At 45.4% G+C, this 17,722-nt stretch overlaps 1 protein-coding gene across 1 annotated transcript in view; it reads right to left on the reverse strand.

The window, feature by feature from the left end:
- SLC8A3 (solute carrier family 8 member A3) overlaps positions 1-17,722 on the reverse strand; it is a 187,327-nt gene that overhangs the window by 131,990 nt on the left and 37,615 nt on the right. The window contains exon 2 of the mRNA XM_024218833.2: positions 10,430-12,252. Within this exon, the coding sequence (XP_024074601.1) occupies positions 10,430-12,195 (1,766 nt within the window). The 5' untranslated portion in view covers positions 12,196-12,252. The remainder of the gene's footprint in view (positions 1-10,429; positions 12,253-17,722) is intronic.

The raw sequence follows: 17,722 nt of genomic DNA on the forward strand, positions 1-17,722 counted from the left end.
CCTCTCTTTTACTAGAGGAGAAGGGTGAGAAGGCAGGACTGAGCTTGCATGCTAATGGGGGAGGGTAAGAGGAAGAGATTGGAGGGATAATACGGTGACCATACAGCCCATTTTGGCCGGGATAGTCCCTTTTTTAAGCCCTATTCTGGCCGTCCTGACTTTTTTGGAAAAAATGGGCATTTGTCCCATTTGCTCTTGCCAACTTGATCAGTTGGCAAGAACATACGGGACAAATGCCCACCTTTGCTTAACAAATGGGGTACAGAGTAATGTTCTGGGGGGCGAGTAGCAATGCCAACCCCGTGCGGGGGGCAGGCAGGGCTCAGGCAAGCAGCAACACCAGCCCCAGCCCTGCATGGGGTGGGGGGCTTGGGAAAGCAGTTCCGCCAGCCCCGGGGGGGCGGGGTCAGGAGAGCGGCTCGGGCCATCCCTGAGCGGGGAAGGGGGGTTGGGAGAGCAGCTCAGCCAGTCCCGCATGGAGGAGGGGGCCTCAGATTAGCCCAACCCTGTGTCCCATTTTTCCTTTGGGAAATATGGTCACCCTAAGGGATAAACTAGAAGTACATGATAGATAACGAGAGAGCTGTGCTAACAGTACGAGTAACTAACCCTTGGAACAAATTAACCAAGAGCGATGGTAAATTCACTTGGAGTCGCTAACAGATATCTCCATCTTTATTTGAAGAAGAGGATCTACTGCAGCCACAAATTAAACTCACTGCAGGAATTATGGAGGGAGATTCTATGGCCTGATATGCACAGCTCAGATTAGATCATAATGGTTCCTTCGGGTCTTGAAAAAAATCTATGCAATTAGTTTGAGATTGCCCCAGCCGACAATTAGCCAACATAGGTCTTTGAATTAATATGGAGCATGTGATTAAAATTAAATGTGATTAAAATTAAAACGGGGAGCATAAAACCCCAAACTGCAATGACTGTTTGTTGTGGGGCATCTGCCCCACCCCCATGCTAGAGGGGGCTGCAGCAGGCAGGTGGGCCTGCGCAGACGGACAGCCAATTAGAGAAGGGCTTATTGGGAGCCAATCGGGGCCCAGATTGGAGGTAGCCAATCAGGGTCAGGCTCCGCCCTATAAAAAGGCTGCTCAGGGAGAGAGCAGGCAATCTGTCCCAGGCCTTTGACAGGGGAGGTCTGTTTCCAGAGGTGGGAGACTAGCACCTGGGACAGCGCAGTGCTGGGCAGACCCGGGGGAGCAGAAGGGAACTCCAGCTCGGTGTCTGCCAGGCTGCAGGCCCTGAGGGGAAGGGCCTAGCCGGTGCGAAGGGCCGAAGGGGAAGCAGCCCAGGGACGTGGACAGACGGAGGGAGAGAAGGAGGGCAGGACAGCTGCCACTAGAGGGTCCCTGGGTTGGGAGCCAGAGTAGTGGGCGGGCCTGGGTCCCCCCCTTGCCTTATACCCGGCCGACGGAAGTGACCGTCTTGGGCTGCACCAACCCCCTGCCAAGAGGGGTGTGACTTTGGGGGTGCAGTTGCCCACATTGGTCGGGGCACAGAGAGACAGCTGACTGACCCTCCCCTCCCCCCGGAAGGGGGCGAGGATGGACTAAGGGACACTGCCGGAGGGCAATGGCTCGAAGAGGACGCTGCGAGTTGGGAGCAACGCGGGTCCACACGCCAACTGAGGGCGAGACGATGGACGGGACACCACCAGGAGGGGGCGCTCCACTGGACTGAGCCAATTCCCGAGGATGACCAGCAGGGGGTGCTGGGTGGTGAGTCCCAACACCGTTACACTGTTGTAAAACTGGAGGTAATGACCGCTATCCACAACCAGTGATCTAATGGGCAGGAAGAAGCCCATCAAGTTTTAACTGGCTCATCATGGTCTTGAGTTATGGAGGAGGAAGAGCCTAGGACAGGACGAGACTCCCAACTAGACAACTGCTGAATCTCCAGATCATCAAACATTCTCATCTGGGTTGTCTATCAAACTGGAAAAGGCACTGTTTCTTCCAACAGTGAAGTCTAGAAAAGAAGCACAAGTGGCTACATCAAACTTCACAGTGGTCTTTTCCGAACAGTTAATAGCTGATCACTTCCTTCCACTACCCACCCTGGGCCCCGTCTTCTGAACTTCCCCCTGTATTCTGTGTAATTGCTTTAGCTGGCAAGGAGATGATTTTCAAAGCCCAAATAAAGGGGAATTTATTATCTCTATTGTGGCAGCACTTAGTGCTACCCAGCCACATAGTGCTGGATGCACAAACCACAAGATGACAGTCCCTGCACCACAGAGCTTACATACCACATGTGTAGTGATTCAGCAGGGCAGCCACAGCTGCACACACAGAAGCTGGGAGGCAGTGCAACTCCTACTCAAAAATCTCTGCGGAGAAGTGGAGGAGATGGGTCACATGTACCTTACAAATGACCCCTGCTCCTTAGTAACTATACTTATTCAGTGCTTCAAAAAAATGTATCTCCAAAAATATTGAAGGGCAGTGTTGTTTAGGCCACAGGCAATAAACATTTCCAAGAGCTCAGTCTTAATATGTTTGTCTCCAGAAATGTTTTCATTAATGGAGGAACAGAAGGAGGTAGATCCTTTCAGCCTCTTCGCTACTTATGCCTTTATTGCAAGCTTTGCATAAAAACCACCCATAGCAGTGGCCACATGTAACCACACACATTTCATCCAAAATCTCAGTGCTGTTTGTTTTGCCAAGAGGGTTAGCAAGCCATTTGCTACCAGTTTAACATTACAGCTTCTACTGACACCTACTACCCTTTCTGATTCATAAAACACTGCTTACGAAACTTTGGAATTGTGGCAAAAAGCTACGCTGCTGGGCGGGGGAGACACACTCCTCCCTGTCCCCAACAAAAATGAATCTCCAACCATGCATCACTGTGGATCCCAAAAACCATCTCTGATACCAGTGACGAGGATCAGCCCAAACAGATCTATTACCCTAATTCTAGGTTAAAATCCTTGATATTGCACCAAGGAACACAAAGTATAATTTGGCCCTTAGACTTCCAAATAGCATCCAAACCGGCTTCTAATAGCACATGTATAGTTCCAAACTGACCCAAAGGCAAATCATAGAAGATTAGGGTTGGAAGAGACCTCAGGAAGTCATCTAGTCCAATCCCCTGCTCAAAGCAGGACCAACCCCAACTAAATCATCCCAGCCAGGGCTTTGTCAAGCTGGGCCTTAAAAACCTCTACGGAAGGAGATTCCACCACCTCCCTAGGTAACCCATTCCAGTGCTTCACCGCCCTCTTAGTGAAATAGTTTTTCCTAATATCCAACCTAGACCTCCCCCACTGCACCATTGCTTCTTGTTCTTTCATCTGCCACCACTGAGAACACAGTCAAGATAATTATAACACTGGGGTATACAGTCAATTGGGTGCGAAACATGGACACTATATAGGCGTCACATCAAGCAGCTCGAAGCATTTCACATGCACTGCCTCCGCAACATCATGAAGATCCTCTGGCAAGACAAAGTGCCCAATCTTATCCTCGAGAGAGCCCAGATGACAAGCATCGAAATGATGATCATGAAGTCACAGCTATGTTGGACCGGTCATGTCAGCTGCCTGGATGCCAACAGAATCCCCCGCCAGCTTCTGTATGGTGAGCTCTCCCAGGGCATCCGGCATATAGATCGTCCACGGAAACGTTACAAGGACACCATCAAAGCCAATCTGCAGTACAGCAGTATCAAACCTAGGGACCTTGAGGACGCCGCCAGCGACAGAACACAGTGGCGTGCAACAGTCAGAAATACCTGCATCACCTTTGAGGAAGACCGCTGCCGGTGTCTACAAGAGGCACGCGAACAACGTCACAGAGCATCAGCAGCGCACAATCCACTGACCACAAACTTCCCATGCACCATCTGCAGCAAAATGTGCACCTCTAGAATTGGCTTGTACAGTCACCAGAGGGCACACCATAAGACCAACAACTGATGATCTGCACAGATTTGTCATCTTCAGATTCGATGGACTACCAAGGACACAGTCAATATAATTATAAATTAAGGTATTACTAGTAACAGGGCCGGCTCCAGGCACCAGCCGAGCAAGCTGGTGCTTGGGGCGGCAGCTTGTAGGAGGCGGCATTCCGCCCAATCCTAGGGCGGCACGGCCGCTTTTGTGTGTGTGTGTGTGTGTGTGTGTGTGTGTGTGTGTGTGTGTGTGTGTTTTGTTACGCTCTGGCCGTCCTGTAGGGGACGGCGGCGCAGAGGACGGGAGCGCCCTGCAGCAAGCCCAGCAGGGCAGCCCGCGTCCTTCCCTCCCAGCCAACCGGAGCAGCGCAGAGCCCTCCCAGCAGGCGGCGGGGCAGGAGGGGCCGCATGGCAGCGCCTCGCTGAAGCCCTGGCCGCCCCCCTTCTCTCTCTCTCCCTCCCGCTCCCTCCCCCTCCCCCCTGGCTCTGGCCGCGCTGCAGGTTTGTGGTTTTTTTGTTTTTTGTTTTTGCTTGGGGCAGCCAAAAAGCCAGAGCCGGCCCTGACTAGTAACTGAAAGCCTGTGCTGTCACATGGGTGTAATTCACAGTCATGTTTATAAAAAAAGGCCAAACATCTGAGTGATGCTTGGGGTTGTTGCATGTGCTGGTTGTGTGCGGTGCTGAGAGAGTTGTGTGGATTTGCGCCGGTGGCAAATGAAGAGTGTGTGCTGTGTTTGGGGTTAGTATGTGTGCTGGTTGTATTATCATGTGGGTGGTTGTGTTGATTTGTGTCGGTGGGGTTGTGCTGGGAGACGTGTGTCTGGGAGGAGGTCTGGGAGATTTGTGTTTATTTGTGCAGGTGGCAGTTAGGCCAAGTAATCCACTACCGTGCAGTCTCCCTCTCACAACAAAGGAAACTGTTGCATAAATATTAGCCGTAGAGGAAGGGTAGCGATTGGCTGAGCTGCCTCTGATATCATAATTGTCTAGGACTCTTGGCATGGCATAGATACCTGCCTTCCTGCACATCGCACAGGGTGTAAGTCATAAATTCAAAATACTGAGAACTTAAGAGTTGGATAGCAACAGACTACAAATCCCAGTGATGATTGCACCTAGTGATCTGCTGAACAAAAAGCTCTCATTCATGCTTCTAGCTGTTTCCTTTGCTCCACACTGACTGACATTCTAGGCTTCAGAGTGACAATCCTGGAATTGTTTTATACAGATTCCTTCCCTGCGTTACTAATTAGCACTATTATGCAAAGCGAAAATATTTTAAAAAACACAAATTGTTTTGCACCACTGATTCTTAGGGCTTTTGTTTGTTTTTTAAAACCTTTTATAAAACCTAAAGTGTTGGGCCTAATCTATTTGACAGTATCCTTTTAACAGATTAGAGCAGTGACACTCAGACCTCAGTGGTTAGGAGCCAAATTAGTGATCAACATTGCCCAAGAGCCAGAATAGTGTGAATTCATTGTTTCATTTACTATATTATATTATTCTCACAGCAAAATGAACTGACCAAGTATTATTCTTTTATCCACTACAATTGGGTAACAACATAATAAAAGCATCCTGATTGGTTAATCATTAAATCACACAGCGTTTTAATATCACGTGCTGCAAAGAACTGCAAGGGAGACATTAAAGAGCCACTTGCGGTTCACGAGCCTCAGTCTGAGTATCACTAGATTAGAGATGACCGTTCTCATTTCAGCTGTTTAAAATGTAAAATGGCAAGACACAATCAGAAGTGTGTGTGTTCGAAGTTGGCATTTGGAAGTAACAAATGTATCATTTTATTTTTTTTAAATGTTATAACACCACGAGTCTGAAGCTTGTGAGAGTATTCACTTTTCTCATTAGATAGTAAAGTGCAGAGTTTTACACACACACACACACACACACACACACACACACACACCTGGATAACAACAACAGCATTATTGAGGTTTCACACCTCAAGAGAAGTCAGCTTGCTCCCCGCTCCCACCCAATATATAGGCAAGGAAACTTTGACCATACCAGCTTTGAGAGAATCACAGAAGCAATAAGCAAGACCCTGTGGCAGGATCCATCTCCCTCTCACACTTTATTTTATGCATCAGCTCAGCTATTTTTAATCCCTTATTCCTTGGGGACATCCACTTTTTTTTTTTTATTTAAAGCAATGATGTTTTATTTTATCTTTTTAAATTGAAGTGAAATTCCCTCAAAAAGAGTGGGACAAGGGAAAACATTTGGGGAATCATGTCCAGCCGTTGGCTCTAAGAATTTTGTAGAAAACAGTGTGATTCAATACAGAAGTGATGTGGAATTTGGAGCCCCTCACATTAATGTAGACACTTTTACATGCAGTTAAACTCCCTTAGAGCTGCTTACATCCACTCTGCCAACATATAATGGAATCTAAATCAGGAACTTACCCACCAAGAGCCAGAAGAAGACGTAAATTGAAGCTCTCACCCTCCTCCTTTGCATGTAAGTTACATCAATCTACATAGTCAGAGGGCCTGGAAATCTCTTTAGCCCCACTTCCACAAACACTTACACACATACTTAACTTGTCTACCTTGTGTAGTCCCAATGGAACTACTCATGATAGTCAAGTTAAGCACATGCTTATAGATATGTCTACACTGCAATAAAAGACCCTTGTCTGGCCTGTGTCAGCTGACTCAGGCTCATGGGACTCAGGCTATGAGGCTATAATATTGCCGTGTAGACTTTGGGGCTGGAGCCCTCTCCCCTCACAGGGTCCCAGAGTCTGGGCTCGACCCTGCAATTTAACAGCCCCACAGACCAAGCCCTGTGAGCCTGAGTCAGCTGACATGGGCCAGCCACGGGTATTTTATTGCAGTGTACATATACCCTAAATGTTTGCAGAAATGAGGCATGTGTGTGTTTTCGCTCTTCCCACCTATGAGCAAAAGACCCCTTTAACAATGGTACTGCAAAGAGAATGAAGGGGTGATGGGAGAAGGCGGGGAATCAGGTAATGAAACCATAGTGTGTGAAGAAAGATAGTTTATTGACCCAGTGTTTTCATACAACTTTGTAGTGATAAACACATCACCCCACCTCCACTGCACTTTAACATTTAGGATGAGTGAAGTGTTTCAGATAAAATAATCATACACCTCCCTAAACTAGAGATGAGCCCATACCAAAACCTGGGATCTGAGAAACGCTGATCTTTACAAAAGGTCAAACGTAGATCTGAATTCTCCACATTGGCCGCTTTCTACCCCAAACATCTGCCCAAAAGTATTTTTTCCCTTCAGGAAAGACACAACCATTCATGTCTCTGCACTTGCTATTTCCAACTGAATCTGAGTCAAACTCTTACAGAATGGCAGCAAAAAGCTGTGCTCACTGCACTTCCTGGCCAGTGGGAAACAGGAATCTCACTACAAAGTCTTCCCTCACAAAAGTTCCAAGAGGCTTGGAGGCTAAATGCAGGCACGGTGTAAGCAAGTGCAGCTCCTTTGATTTCAGTGGCTTACACCAGGTCAGGATTTGTCTAATGTTTAAATAAACATCTGGAATTACAGGTGCTTGTTCAAACTCAAACTTCAGATGTTTTGAGGTTCACCCATGACTAGCCAGTATCAGTTCTGAAGGGTAAAGTGGCTCAGTTACAATATATTTGTCCCCCAACAGAATTCCATTTTAAAGCACAGATGGGAACCTAGTGTCATTTGAGTGTGTTCTACCTACATTCCAAAAATGGAACTGTGATTTGACTGTGTCAGAGAGAAGAGTTGTAACTGGCAGCACTTGTTATGTGCTAGTGCATTTGACTCCATCTCGGAGAACAGACTCAAACATAGTTCTGCTGAACATGGTTTAGCTTAAAGCAGTTTAGTGGTAGCATGAACAGGACCTTAAAATGCTGCCCTACTTTGTAAATTAAAAAAGCTTCAGTAATAGAGGAGGGGCTGGTTGGAATATTACAGTGTTTAAATTAGTTCTGTCAATAATCCAGCCTGTTAGGCTCCAACTGCCCCAGTAACATCTACCATATTGGAGAACCCATTTAAAACATCATTGTGCCCCACACAATTAGAATTAAACCATGTTGTAGGTGGGTCCCCTAGCACAACAGATTTTAACTGAGTAGATGAGACTTTGGTCTACTTTGTCCAGAAAGTGCAGCCTGAGGACCAGTTGTAGTAGCAGAGTTTGGCACGGTGACCCATGGCCACCTTCTCCCTGGAGCAACAAGTTGAGGACAAAGCCAATCACCTTCAATCTTTTATTCAGGCTTGGCACAGTTCAATGTGTCTATTTTCATAATTTTGACATCTCATGTTGAGGCTTATTTTTAAGTATTTTTTCTATTGTTATCAATGTAAATTTTCCACAGTTGCAGGAAATTGGGGGTGAGGGGGGAGAACGGGACGACAATCAGACTATTTAATGACAGCAGATGTTGAGATTAAAAAAAAGGCTAACTATTGAAACACAAATCGTCAATATCACATGTCAAGAAATTGACATTTACCACCACAAATCTAATCCTTCCAAGCCTACTTTTACTGTTGGTGATCTCAGCCAACCAGCAACTTCTGTTCATCTATCAAGGGAGAACATGCATGTGCAATCAAATACCAGGGTTGTGGACAGCAACTGAATTAAAAAAAAAACATGACAGGTGGGCACAGACCATGGGAAGATGTCAGAATTCAGGCATCCCTGTTCTGTAGCTCAGTGTACCAGCGTCTACATGTGTATTGTAGAAGATGACTTGGTACAGTAATTTCCTTTCTCTGCTGCCAGTTGCAAGTCAGCACAATTCTTCCTTTGATTTCTCAAGTGATTGGGTTTTAACAAGAGGCACCTAAGCACTCAGCATTAGGGAATGTTAGCATCATGTCCATACACCACCTCCCTCTACTAAGCGATTTTTCCTCATCCTCCACTAATGTTAATGGAAGGTAGTTAAAGCAGTTAGACATTATTATGTCTCTAGTCTTTATTACTCACTACTCTTGCATCAGTTACGTTTGTTCATAATGAAAGAGCTGAATTAACAGGGCTGGTTCACACTGTTAGAGGCCATGCAATCCTTTCCCTCCCCAGGCTGGAGGAGTGCTTGTGTCTTGTTTTGTATGAAAACACTAGGTCATGGAGCCGCAGGGAAGCACTGAGTTGCAGCTTTTTGGAGCATTACTGTAGAATACTGCAGTATTTTTAAGGGGAAAACCACTAGTAAATAAACTCAAAGGGAAGACCAGCTTACTCAGAGATGATCACACAGAAGGCTACTCAAAAGCCGAAAATTTAGCCCACCCCCTAATGCCTATGCTAAGATCCATGTAAAGAAAGGCCTGTGGGTAGAGTATTGCCTAGCTCAAGCAGCTCTAGGCAGAGGCTGCAGGGGCACACAGACTGGAATTATTGCTTATTACACAAGCCAGCAAGAGGGTGTGCTTTGCTGCCGATTTTGTGGATTCAGCTACCACATGAATCACCTGGATGTACAAGAGGCACAGGCAGACCATGTACATATGTAGTTCGAGGGAGGGGAAGAGCCCTTGTTAGCTAAGTGGCTTATATTTACCTGGAGGTGGCTGATTTGATTGAAAACCAAACCTACAAAAGGCCTTTTAATATCCCAAATTAGCATACTCAAGAGTCCATTAAAAACCTATGTAGAGGATTTTTTTCCTCTCCCCTCTGTCTTTACTCATAACTAACACTTCTATTGCATGGGGAAATTCAACCCTTAATTTGCTGTCTGTTGAGGGAAATAAAAAAAGATAGGGAGAGGGGATTAAGGGAAGAAATATCTATACAACAGAGGTTCAGTTTAGCGACCAAGGGCCTGATCCTGCAGCTATTGCTCACATCCCCTAGGCCCAGATTTTCAAAAGAGCTCAGAGCTCCCAACAGTTCTCATTGTTCTCAATGTTCCCTTAGCTCTTCTGGGTGGGATTTTCAAAAGTGCTCGTAGCTGCTCTCTCTCTCTCTCTGCTCCCACTGAAGTTAACAGGAGCAGCGTTTGGCCAGTGCTGAGCCTTTTTGAAAATCCCACCTTATTCAGCGACTATTGAAAATCTGGCCATTTATGTTGGCAGTGAGTAAATGGGACTATTAATTTAATTAAGGTCTGAAAGATTGGGCCTCAACATGCCTTTTGTCTTCTACTCACGATCATACCGGCTATCTTCAAAATTAAAGGATTGTGAAAATGTCTAAGTACAGTCTCCAAGTCCCACTCACTGGTTTGAGTCGATGATTCTGAGGACTATAGGTCTTCTCATTAATGAGATTTCCAAGCCCCATTTTGTAATTCCTGGGAGGAAAGGGACAAGAGGTATTACCCTCTTGGATCCTGCTGTAGGGTTCTTGCCTGGAAGAGGTAAGTATGGAAATTGAAGGAGAGCTGGAGAAAGTAGCCCATTATCTGTTGTCTGCATTCACCTGTGATGGAGGCAAACTTGGAGTTAACCACAGTAACTAGGACAGGTAAAAGAAATTAAGGGGTACTTACACCGTTTCATCGTTCTTGAACTCCAGCTCCCCATAAGCATCTTCAAAATCCTCTCCACCTCCTTTTGCTGTCCCTTCTACTGTCCTAAATGGGACTATGACTGTACCTCGAGCACCTGATGTCCTAAGGACTTTGACTTCCATCACGCCAATGCTCTCACTGACATGCATCACATCACACTCAAATGTGAAGATGCCCGCGTGGTCATCATCCAAGATAGTCACTGTGGCCACGCAAGGAGAAGTCAGTATGGCCTTTGGGTATGGCAAATTGTTGAGCTCGGCAGGTCCCTCAGTCTCAACCACGCGGAGGTTACTAAGCCGCACGAAGAAATGCTCATCTTCCTCAAAGATGTCATCATCAATGATCCCCACAGAGAACTCCTTCTGGGTCTCCCCTGACTTCAAGACCACAGTTCCCTCTGTGAACTCGTAGTCAGCACCAGCATTGGCAGAGCCATCCTCCGTTTTGTAGTCCACATAGAGGGTCTTGGACATGTCGCCCCCTTTCCGCACCACCGTCAGGAGGACAGCACCACAGTTCTCAAGACATTGGTAGGAGCAAGGATCGAAATAAACTTTGGAGATGAATTCCTCAGGTTCATCTGCCTGCACCTCATGCAAGCTGGTGCTTTTCTTGGCTTGCTCGGACGCATGCTTTTTCAGAATGTTGCCAGCTCCAGTCATCATTCTGGTAGCTTGGATGCGGTAAAAAGCTCTGCTCTTTTGCTGGTGAGATAAGGCATAGTAGTTGGCCATCTCTACCAGCTGATCCAAGTCCTTTTCTGGATGCTTTTGCTTCAGATCCTTAAGGATCCGGATCATCTCTTTGCGAGATTCATCTACCTCTTTCCCGTCCATAGTTACTAAATTTCCATCCAGAAAGTGGGAGTTCATCATCTTGCCATCCATTTCTATTCCCTTAGGGTGTTCACCTTCTGTCTCAATGATAATGCCTCTGTTCTTGTCAGTACGATACTTTTTGTGCATGTACTTATAGAAGAGCAGCCTTCTATCTGCCACCCAAGCCAGGAGGACACAAAGAGGGAAGAAGAACAGCGTGAGCAAGCCTTCCCAGACCTGCACCACACCTGGAGAGAAGACGGCAAGGATCATGTACAACCAGATATAAGCAAAGATGCTCCATGCAGATGTGACAAAGAACACCCTCAGGTGTTTTATCTTTCTGGTTTCCCCATCCGGGATCACATAAACGCAGATGGCTATGATGATAAACATGTTGAAAGCCGCACTGCCAACAATGGTAGAGGGCCCCAGGTCTCCGGCTATGAATCCATGGCCACATACCTCTATCAATGACAGAAGAATCTCAGGAGCAGAAGAACCTAGAGCCATCAGGGTCAGGTTGGAAACAGTTTCATTCCAAACCCGAATGGTAGTCGTGGTGGTCTCCCCATTTGGTTTCTTGATTGTAATCTCTTTTTCTTGTGATGTAATGACCTCTATCGATGCCATGAAACGATCTGCAATGATGGAGACTCCGAGGAACATGTAGATAAGTGCCACAAAATAAACAATAACTCTGGCAATTTTGTCCCCAAGGGATGGGTTTTCTGGATACCATATTGGCAAGATAACACCCTCCTTGCAATCGGAAGATCCTGAGCACGAACTGTTTTGTCCTGTACTTAGAGACTCTCCCGTTATGCCAGCGTCCACCTGCAAACCATGCAAAAACAGCACAAAGGTAACCAGCCCAAAGTGGAGGAAGGCTGAGGTGAGAGGCTGCAACCTTAACCACGCCATACACAAAATTTGACTTCCACTGTGTAGATGCAACAGTCTTCTGAAAACGCCAAGTATCTGAAAGGAACAAAACAGAAATGGGGGGAAGCATGAGACAGAGGCAAAAAGATGTGATGTTCTCATATACACACTTTAATACCTCACTGCTGAGGAGCTGAAGTAGAAATACATGAGTTGTCTCTCCACCACTTAGACAAAAAGGTATTCACCAGTGGTAGAGAGACTTTAAATATAAATCACAAAGAGCAATGCTATCTTTGAAGGTCAGATGCTGAACAGACAGAAGAACTGATAAACAAGTAACCAAGAGGGAAATTATTTATATTAACCCAATTCTTGACCAACAATTTGTTTAATTTAGGAACCTAGTACCCAGTTACAAGTCTCCCAATAGCTCAATGGAGGTCCATGTCAGATGAATTTATAATAAAATAAACTGGAGTTGGATCAGGGTGGTGTAAGGAACAAAGAAGTTACCTACTTCACCTCTCCTTTCCCCCCTCCTCCTGTTACTTAAACGGGATGAAGTGGCTCAGGGGATTGGTGGGGACACAATTCGCACTACTTAATGCTGTTGAGTAGCCTATATATGAAATCAGTAAGCGGGACTGAGGCCAGCAAACTAGGTGAGGTGTTCACATGACCAAACTACTACCATAATTGGCACCCTTGTTGGGAATTTCAGCAGAAAGCCCCTGAGTGGGCCACTGAGATTGACATTCTCTCTTCCCCGAGAAGAGGTGCCTCCAAGTCAGGGGGTAGACACGTTGGCAGGGAACTGTGGCACACAACTTTCACTACTACTACTACTACTACTACTGCCATGATGTACCCAGGCTGTGCATAGATGACTCCAACCTCCGGGGCCATCAGCATGCCACTCTTCAGTACCACTAAATTCACACCAAAAATTTAGAAAAACCAAACAAAAAACAAGAACTTGGTAATGCTCTGCTAAAAGGCTTGATAATACCAGAGCCGGAAAGAGCTACACTAATGAACCCATATACAGTAGCAAAATTCAAGTACCCAGGGACATTCCAATCAATCGATTGATCGATAGGTGTGTGTGTGTGTGTGTCTATTTTCAAGTTCTGTATAAAGTAAAAATTGCCTCCCCCCTAAACTAACCAGGAAAGATAACCAGGTGGAAGAATTAGGTACATCACATCCCAGGCCCACTTACTGTATTTTGCTACTCATTGCATTATATGCTAGTAGACCTTCCATTTGTTAGCAATTGGGTTTAAACAGTACACACTGCCATAAAACAGGCTGTTCTCTTTCAGTCACAGTATGCTTTCGGAGGAATTTGGGTAACATGGTTAGTTAACCTACTATGGGCCCTGTGAATCTGAACACAGAGTTTCACATGGAATCTCAATCTTAACAGTAGGATTTTCAAAAGCACCCAAGAGTCTTAGGAACACAAGTCCATTGGACTTTCAATCTCCACTGATTTTCAATGGGACTTGTATTCCCAAGTCACTCAGGAGCAGATTTTTGAAGGCATTTAGGTGCCTTTAAAAACCTGCCCTTTAGATGCTTTTGAAAACCCAACCACAAGTTCCTCAAGCGGCTAGAGAACAGTGTGTCTATTCCAGGCAACAGTTTAATGTTACTGGAGTGAACAAACGCATTGCAAATGGCTATTTTATCATCATCATCTTGTTGTGTCACTCACTTCTTTCCAAAAGGAGGTACAATCTCCCTGAATCTACAAAAATGTTTTTAACATCCAGATAAGAATCTAGAGAGACAAGCAAAATAGGAAGGAAAGAATGAACAAAGACTGCAAATGAACAAAGCCATCCTTGACAAAGCACAGCAGAGAGGAGAGAATTGATTATGCAGTATCAGAACCACAAATCCATATCACACCCCCTTGGTATGGAAAAAGATGGAAAGAGATAAACACCTCCTTGATTCATAGATTCATAGATTCTAGGACTGGAAGGGACCTCGAGAGGTCATCGAGTCCAGTCCCCTGCCCGCATGGCAGGACCAAATACTGTCTAGACCATCCCTGATAGACATTTATCTAACCTACTCTTAAATATCTCCAGAGATGGAGATTCCACAACCTCCCTAGGCAATTTATTCCAGTGTTTAACCACCCTGACAGTTAGGAACTTTTTCCTAATGTCCAACCTAGACCTCCCTTGCTGCAGTTTAAGCCCATTGCTTCTTGTTCTATCCTCAGAGGCTAAGGTGAACAAGTTTTCTCCCTCCTCCTTATGACACCCTTTTAGATACCTGAAAACTGCTATCATGTCCCCTCTCAGTCTTCTCTTTTCCAAACTAAACAAACCCAATTCTTTCAGCCTTCCCAGATTAATTCAAAAGTGACAGATTCTCCTCAACTTGCTCTCTCTAAAGCCTTATCTTTCTGTTTCTCTTTTTAACTTGTGGCTGGTATATGGTGCCTGATTGACAGACTCAGAGATGAAAGTATCCATGGAACAGGCAGTAACCATGCCCGCTCCCCATGCTGCTTTGTCAAGATGTCTCAATGTGACCCTGTCTAATGAGATAGGAAATGTCAGTATCTGCTAGGAATGGTCTAGGTTTACTTGGTCCTACCCTCAGCACAGGAAGCTGGACTAGATGCCCTTTCAAGGTCCAGTCCAGACATACACCCCTATGATTCTATTTATCTACTTATGTAGCCCTAATGGCTTCTATTGCAGTTCATTCCTCATCCCATTTTCAGAAGAAGTCACAAAGGTGGATGAAGTAACACCTTTTACTGGTCCAACTTCTGATGGTGAGAGAGACAAGCTCTCTCTCACCAACAGAAGTTGATCCAATAAAATATATCACCTCACCCACCTTGTCTCTCTAATATGATGGGACCAACACAGCTACAACTACACTGCATTTTCAAAAGTCACTTAAGTGCCTAAGTAAGTCAGAGTATCATACATACACTGTATTAGCAATGACACTGGAGTTGCCTGTGCTTCTCTGAGAGCAGAATTTGGCCAGTTGTATATTAAAGCAAATACAAATAACATTACACTGTCACAAATAGAACAGAATACTCTTTACAAAGAAAACCTTCACTTGTAAACTGCAACCCTTATATATTACTCTCACAGTTCCTGGCCAAACTGCCCTGGCTGAGACCCTCCTCCAGTCCCGCAAGTGCACCGCTTTCACGTGCCAGGCCCAGGCCTCCGCTTCTTTATGGGGTGGAACTGCCTGATCCAACCACTCCCCGCTTGGGTCTGTGAGTTACACCCCCTTGGGTACCAACTGTGACTAATTCACAGGGTCCAACTGGGCTAGACTTTGCCAGGGTTTCTCTAGGAGCCTGTGTCAGCACACATTTGCAATGAGTCAGAAATAGCTTCTTCAAAACCAAGCAGGATTTACGGCGCCCGTAAGGCATGTTGTGCTTAGAGAAGTGGATTTAAACTAAAGAGACCTACAGGCACATTCCCTTACCTACACTTAGACTCTCTATCGGTAGTTCAGGTGAGTCTGGCTAATTCCCCATCTCTGAGTTGGGAGAAGACTACACTGCTTGCAGCATTCTCCCTCTGTCTCTGAGGATACCTCTCCACAGCAGCTGGGAGCGTGCTTCCCAGCCCAAGGAGATAGACATGCACTAACTTTGCTCAAGCTGATGAACTAAAAATAGCTGTGTGGCCATGGCAGCATGGGTGGGAGCTGTTGTATTAAGATAGATGGAATAGATGCACCCAAAGAGTCAAAGGTGTTGTTAATAAGACCCTGAAACTGTCCAACATTAAAACAGTTTTAAGCAAGGTTTGGGATTTGGTATACGGGGACCTCAGCCTGCTTAGTACCATGGCAAACAGTTTTAATAATCTTCTTAACTTTTTATTAAAGGTTAAAAAAGGAAAAACAGTTAAGGCATTTGAAATGTGAAGTATTAAATAAGGCTTTTACTTTAACAAAATTCCTTGTTCCATTTCCCGTTAGCTGTAGAGAGGTTTTTTAAAAGCATCTCCCTTGTTTGACAGTCTCTTAAATGGTATTAAAGATGGTAATAACCATCCTTTTGGGGAACGGAGAAGTTAGTGGAGATGGGCTGGAGTGATCGTTGTTGCAGTCCAAGAGTCCAATCCAATCTCCTAGAGGACAAGACAAAAGATAAACACACACAAAAGGGAAAGAATAAAAACAGCAAAGATAGAAAGTGCAGCTTCTGTCTCTGGTGTTGACTGTCATTTGCAACCTCGCTGCTGGAAAAACAGGCAGAGCATACGGTCTAAATCAACCACTCCCAGACCTAGCAAACTTGTACCAGCATCAGGCTGTTTAGGGCAGTTCATTTAACTGCCTTTCTGGTCACATGCTTATAGCAGTTTTGCAAAATATGCAGTCTTGGTCGAGTAAGCCAGACACTTATTAGACAGAAGGAAAAAGGAGAGAGCTAGGCAAGAGAAGAAATAGGAAATAAGGGAGGAAAGGGGGAAGACAGAGTCTCACAGCCCAGGTGGTATTCGGGATTTAGCTGAAGCCAGTGTCATTTGGGTCTCAATCTCTCTGGCCCGATCTGGCAGGATGTCTCTCAGGATTAAGACAAAAAAGGCACAGTGGGGTCACACTGGATTCTAGGATCCCAGGAGATCGTGGGGGTGGCAGCATGATGGTGAAACTCACTCCTTCCCTCTCTCTTGTCTTTTAGTCAGCCAACATTATGGTAGCTAGTTTTTCCCCCTAAAGTTTCTTTTTAAGGACCCCAAAAGGGAGTGATGGGTGAAATAACCCATCCCCTCATTGTTTTGTCCACCAATTAGGGCTAATTTCCAACACACCAATTTTGGTTCATTAATTTCCAGTCCCACACTTTTCCTGTTTACCAGGCATGATTTTCACACAGTCCCTGAGTTACGTCAGTGGGCCTTTATTTGAACTAATTCAATCTGTCTTCCTTTTTGCACGTTTCCCCTCTCAACATTTGCTGTCACAATAACCTATAACATTTCATGAACTTTCATTCCCTTTTTACATTGAGTTCACAATAAGGGTAAATGTATAGGCCCAATTATCACAACACAGGCTCAGAATAGCCGCCTGCGTATGGATCCAAAGGGTCCGGCAAGTTTGTACTTGGGTAGCTATCCTGAGCCACCAGCCACCAGCTGCAGCCACACTGCTATTTTTAGTGCGTGCAGAGCCAGGTCCTCTCTTGATCCTAAGTTTGGGAAAAGTAAAACCCCCTAGCTTGGCTGTATCTAACTAGGTAACTTTCCCCCCTGCCTCCCCCAGTTGATGACCCAGCCGTTGCTATATTCACTCTCTTGAAGCTGGGTACTTGAACGGCTGTCTTATCCTTGTCAATGTTTTACCTTTCCTGCTGGGTCCCCTAAGAGCCCCTTTACAGCCTCCTTTGATTTAACTCTGTGCATTCAGCCACGCATAACTGAACAGGGAAACGAAGCCACGCACAACATTAACAAGAAATAATACAGACATTTTCCCAGTTCATCACTGTTACAGTAACATAAGTTGTATTTATTTTCCTTGGCTTTTTGCTGTTTAAATAAAAGAA

This window comes from Terrapene carolina, unplaced genomic scaffold, assembly GCF_002925995.2.
Source record: "Terrapene carolina triunguis isolate 2854851 unplaced genomic scaffold, T_m_triunguis-2.0 Scaffold96, whole genome shotgun sequence".
NCBI classification, from domain to species: domain Eukaryota; kingdom Metazoa; phylum Chordata; order Testudines; family Emydidae; genus Terrapene; species Terrapene triunguis.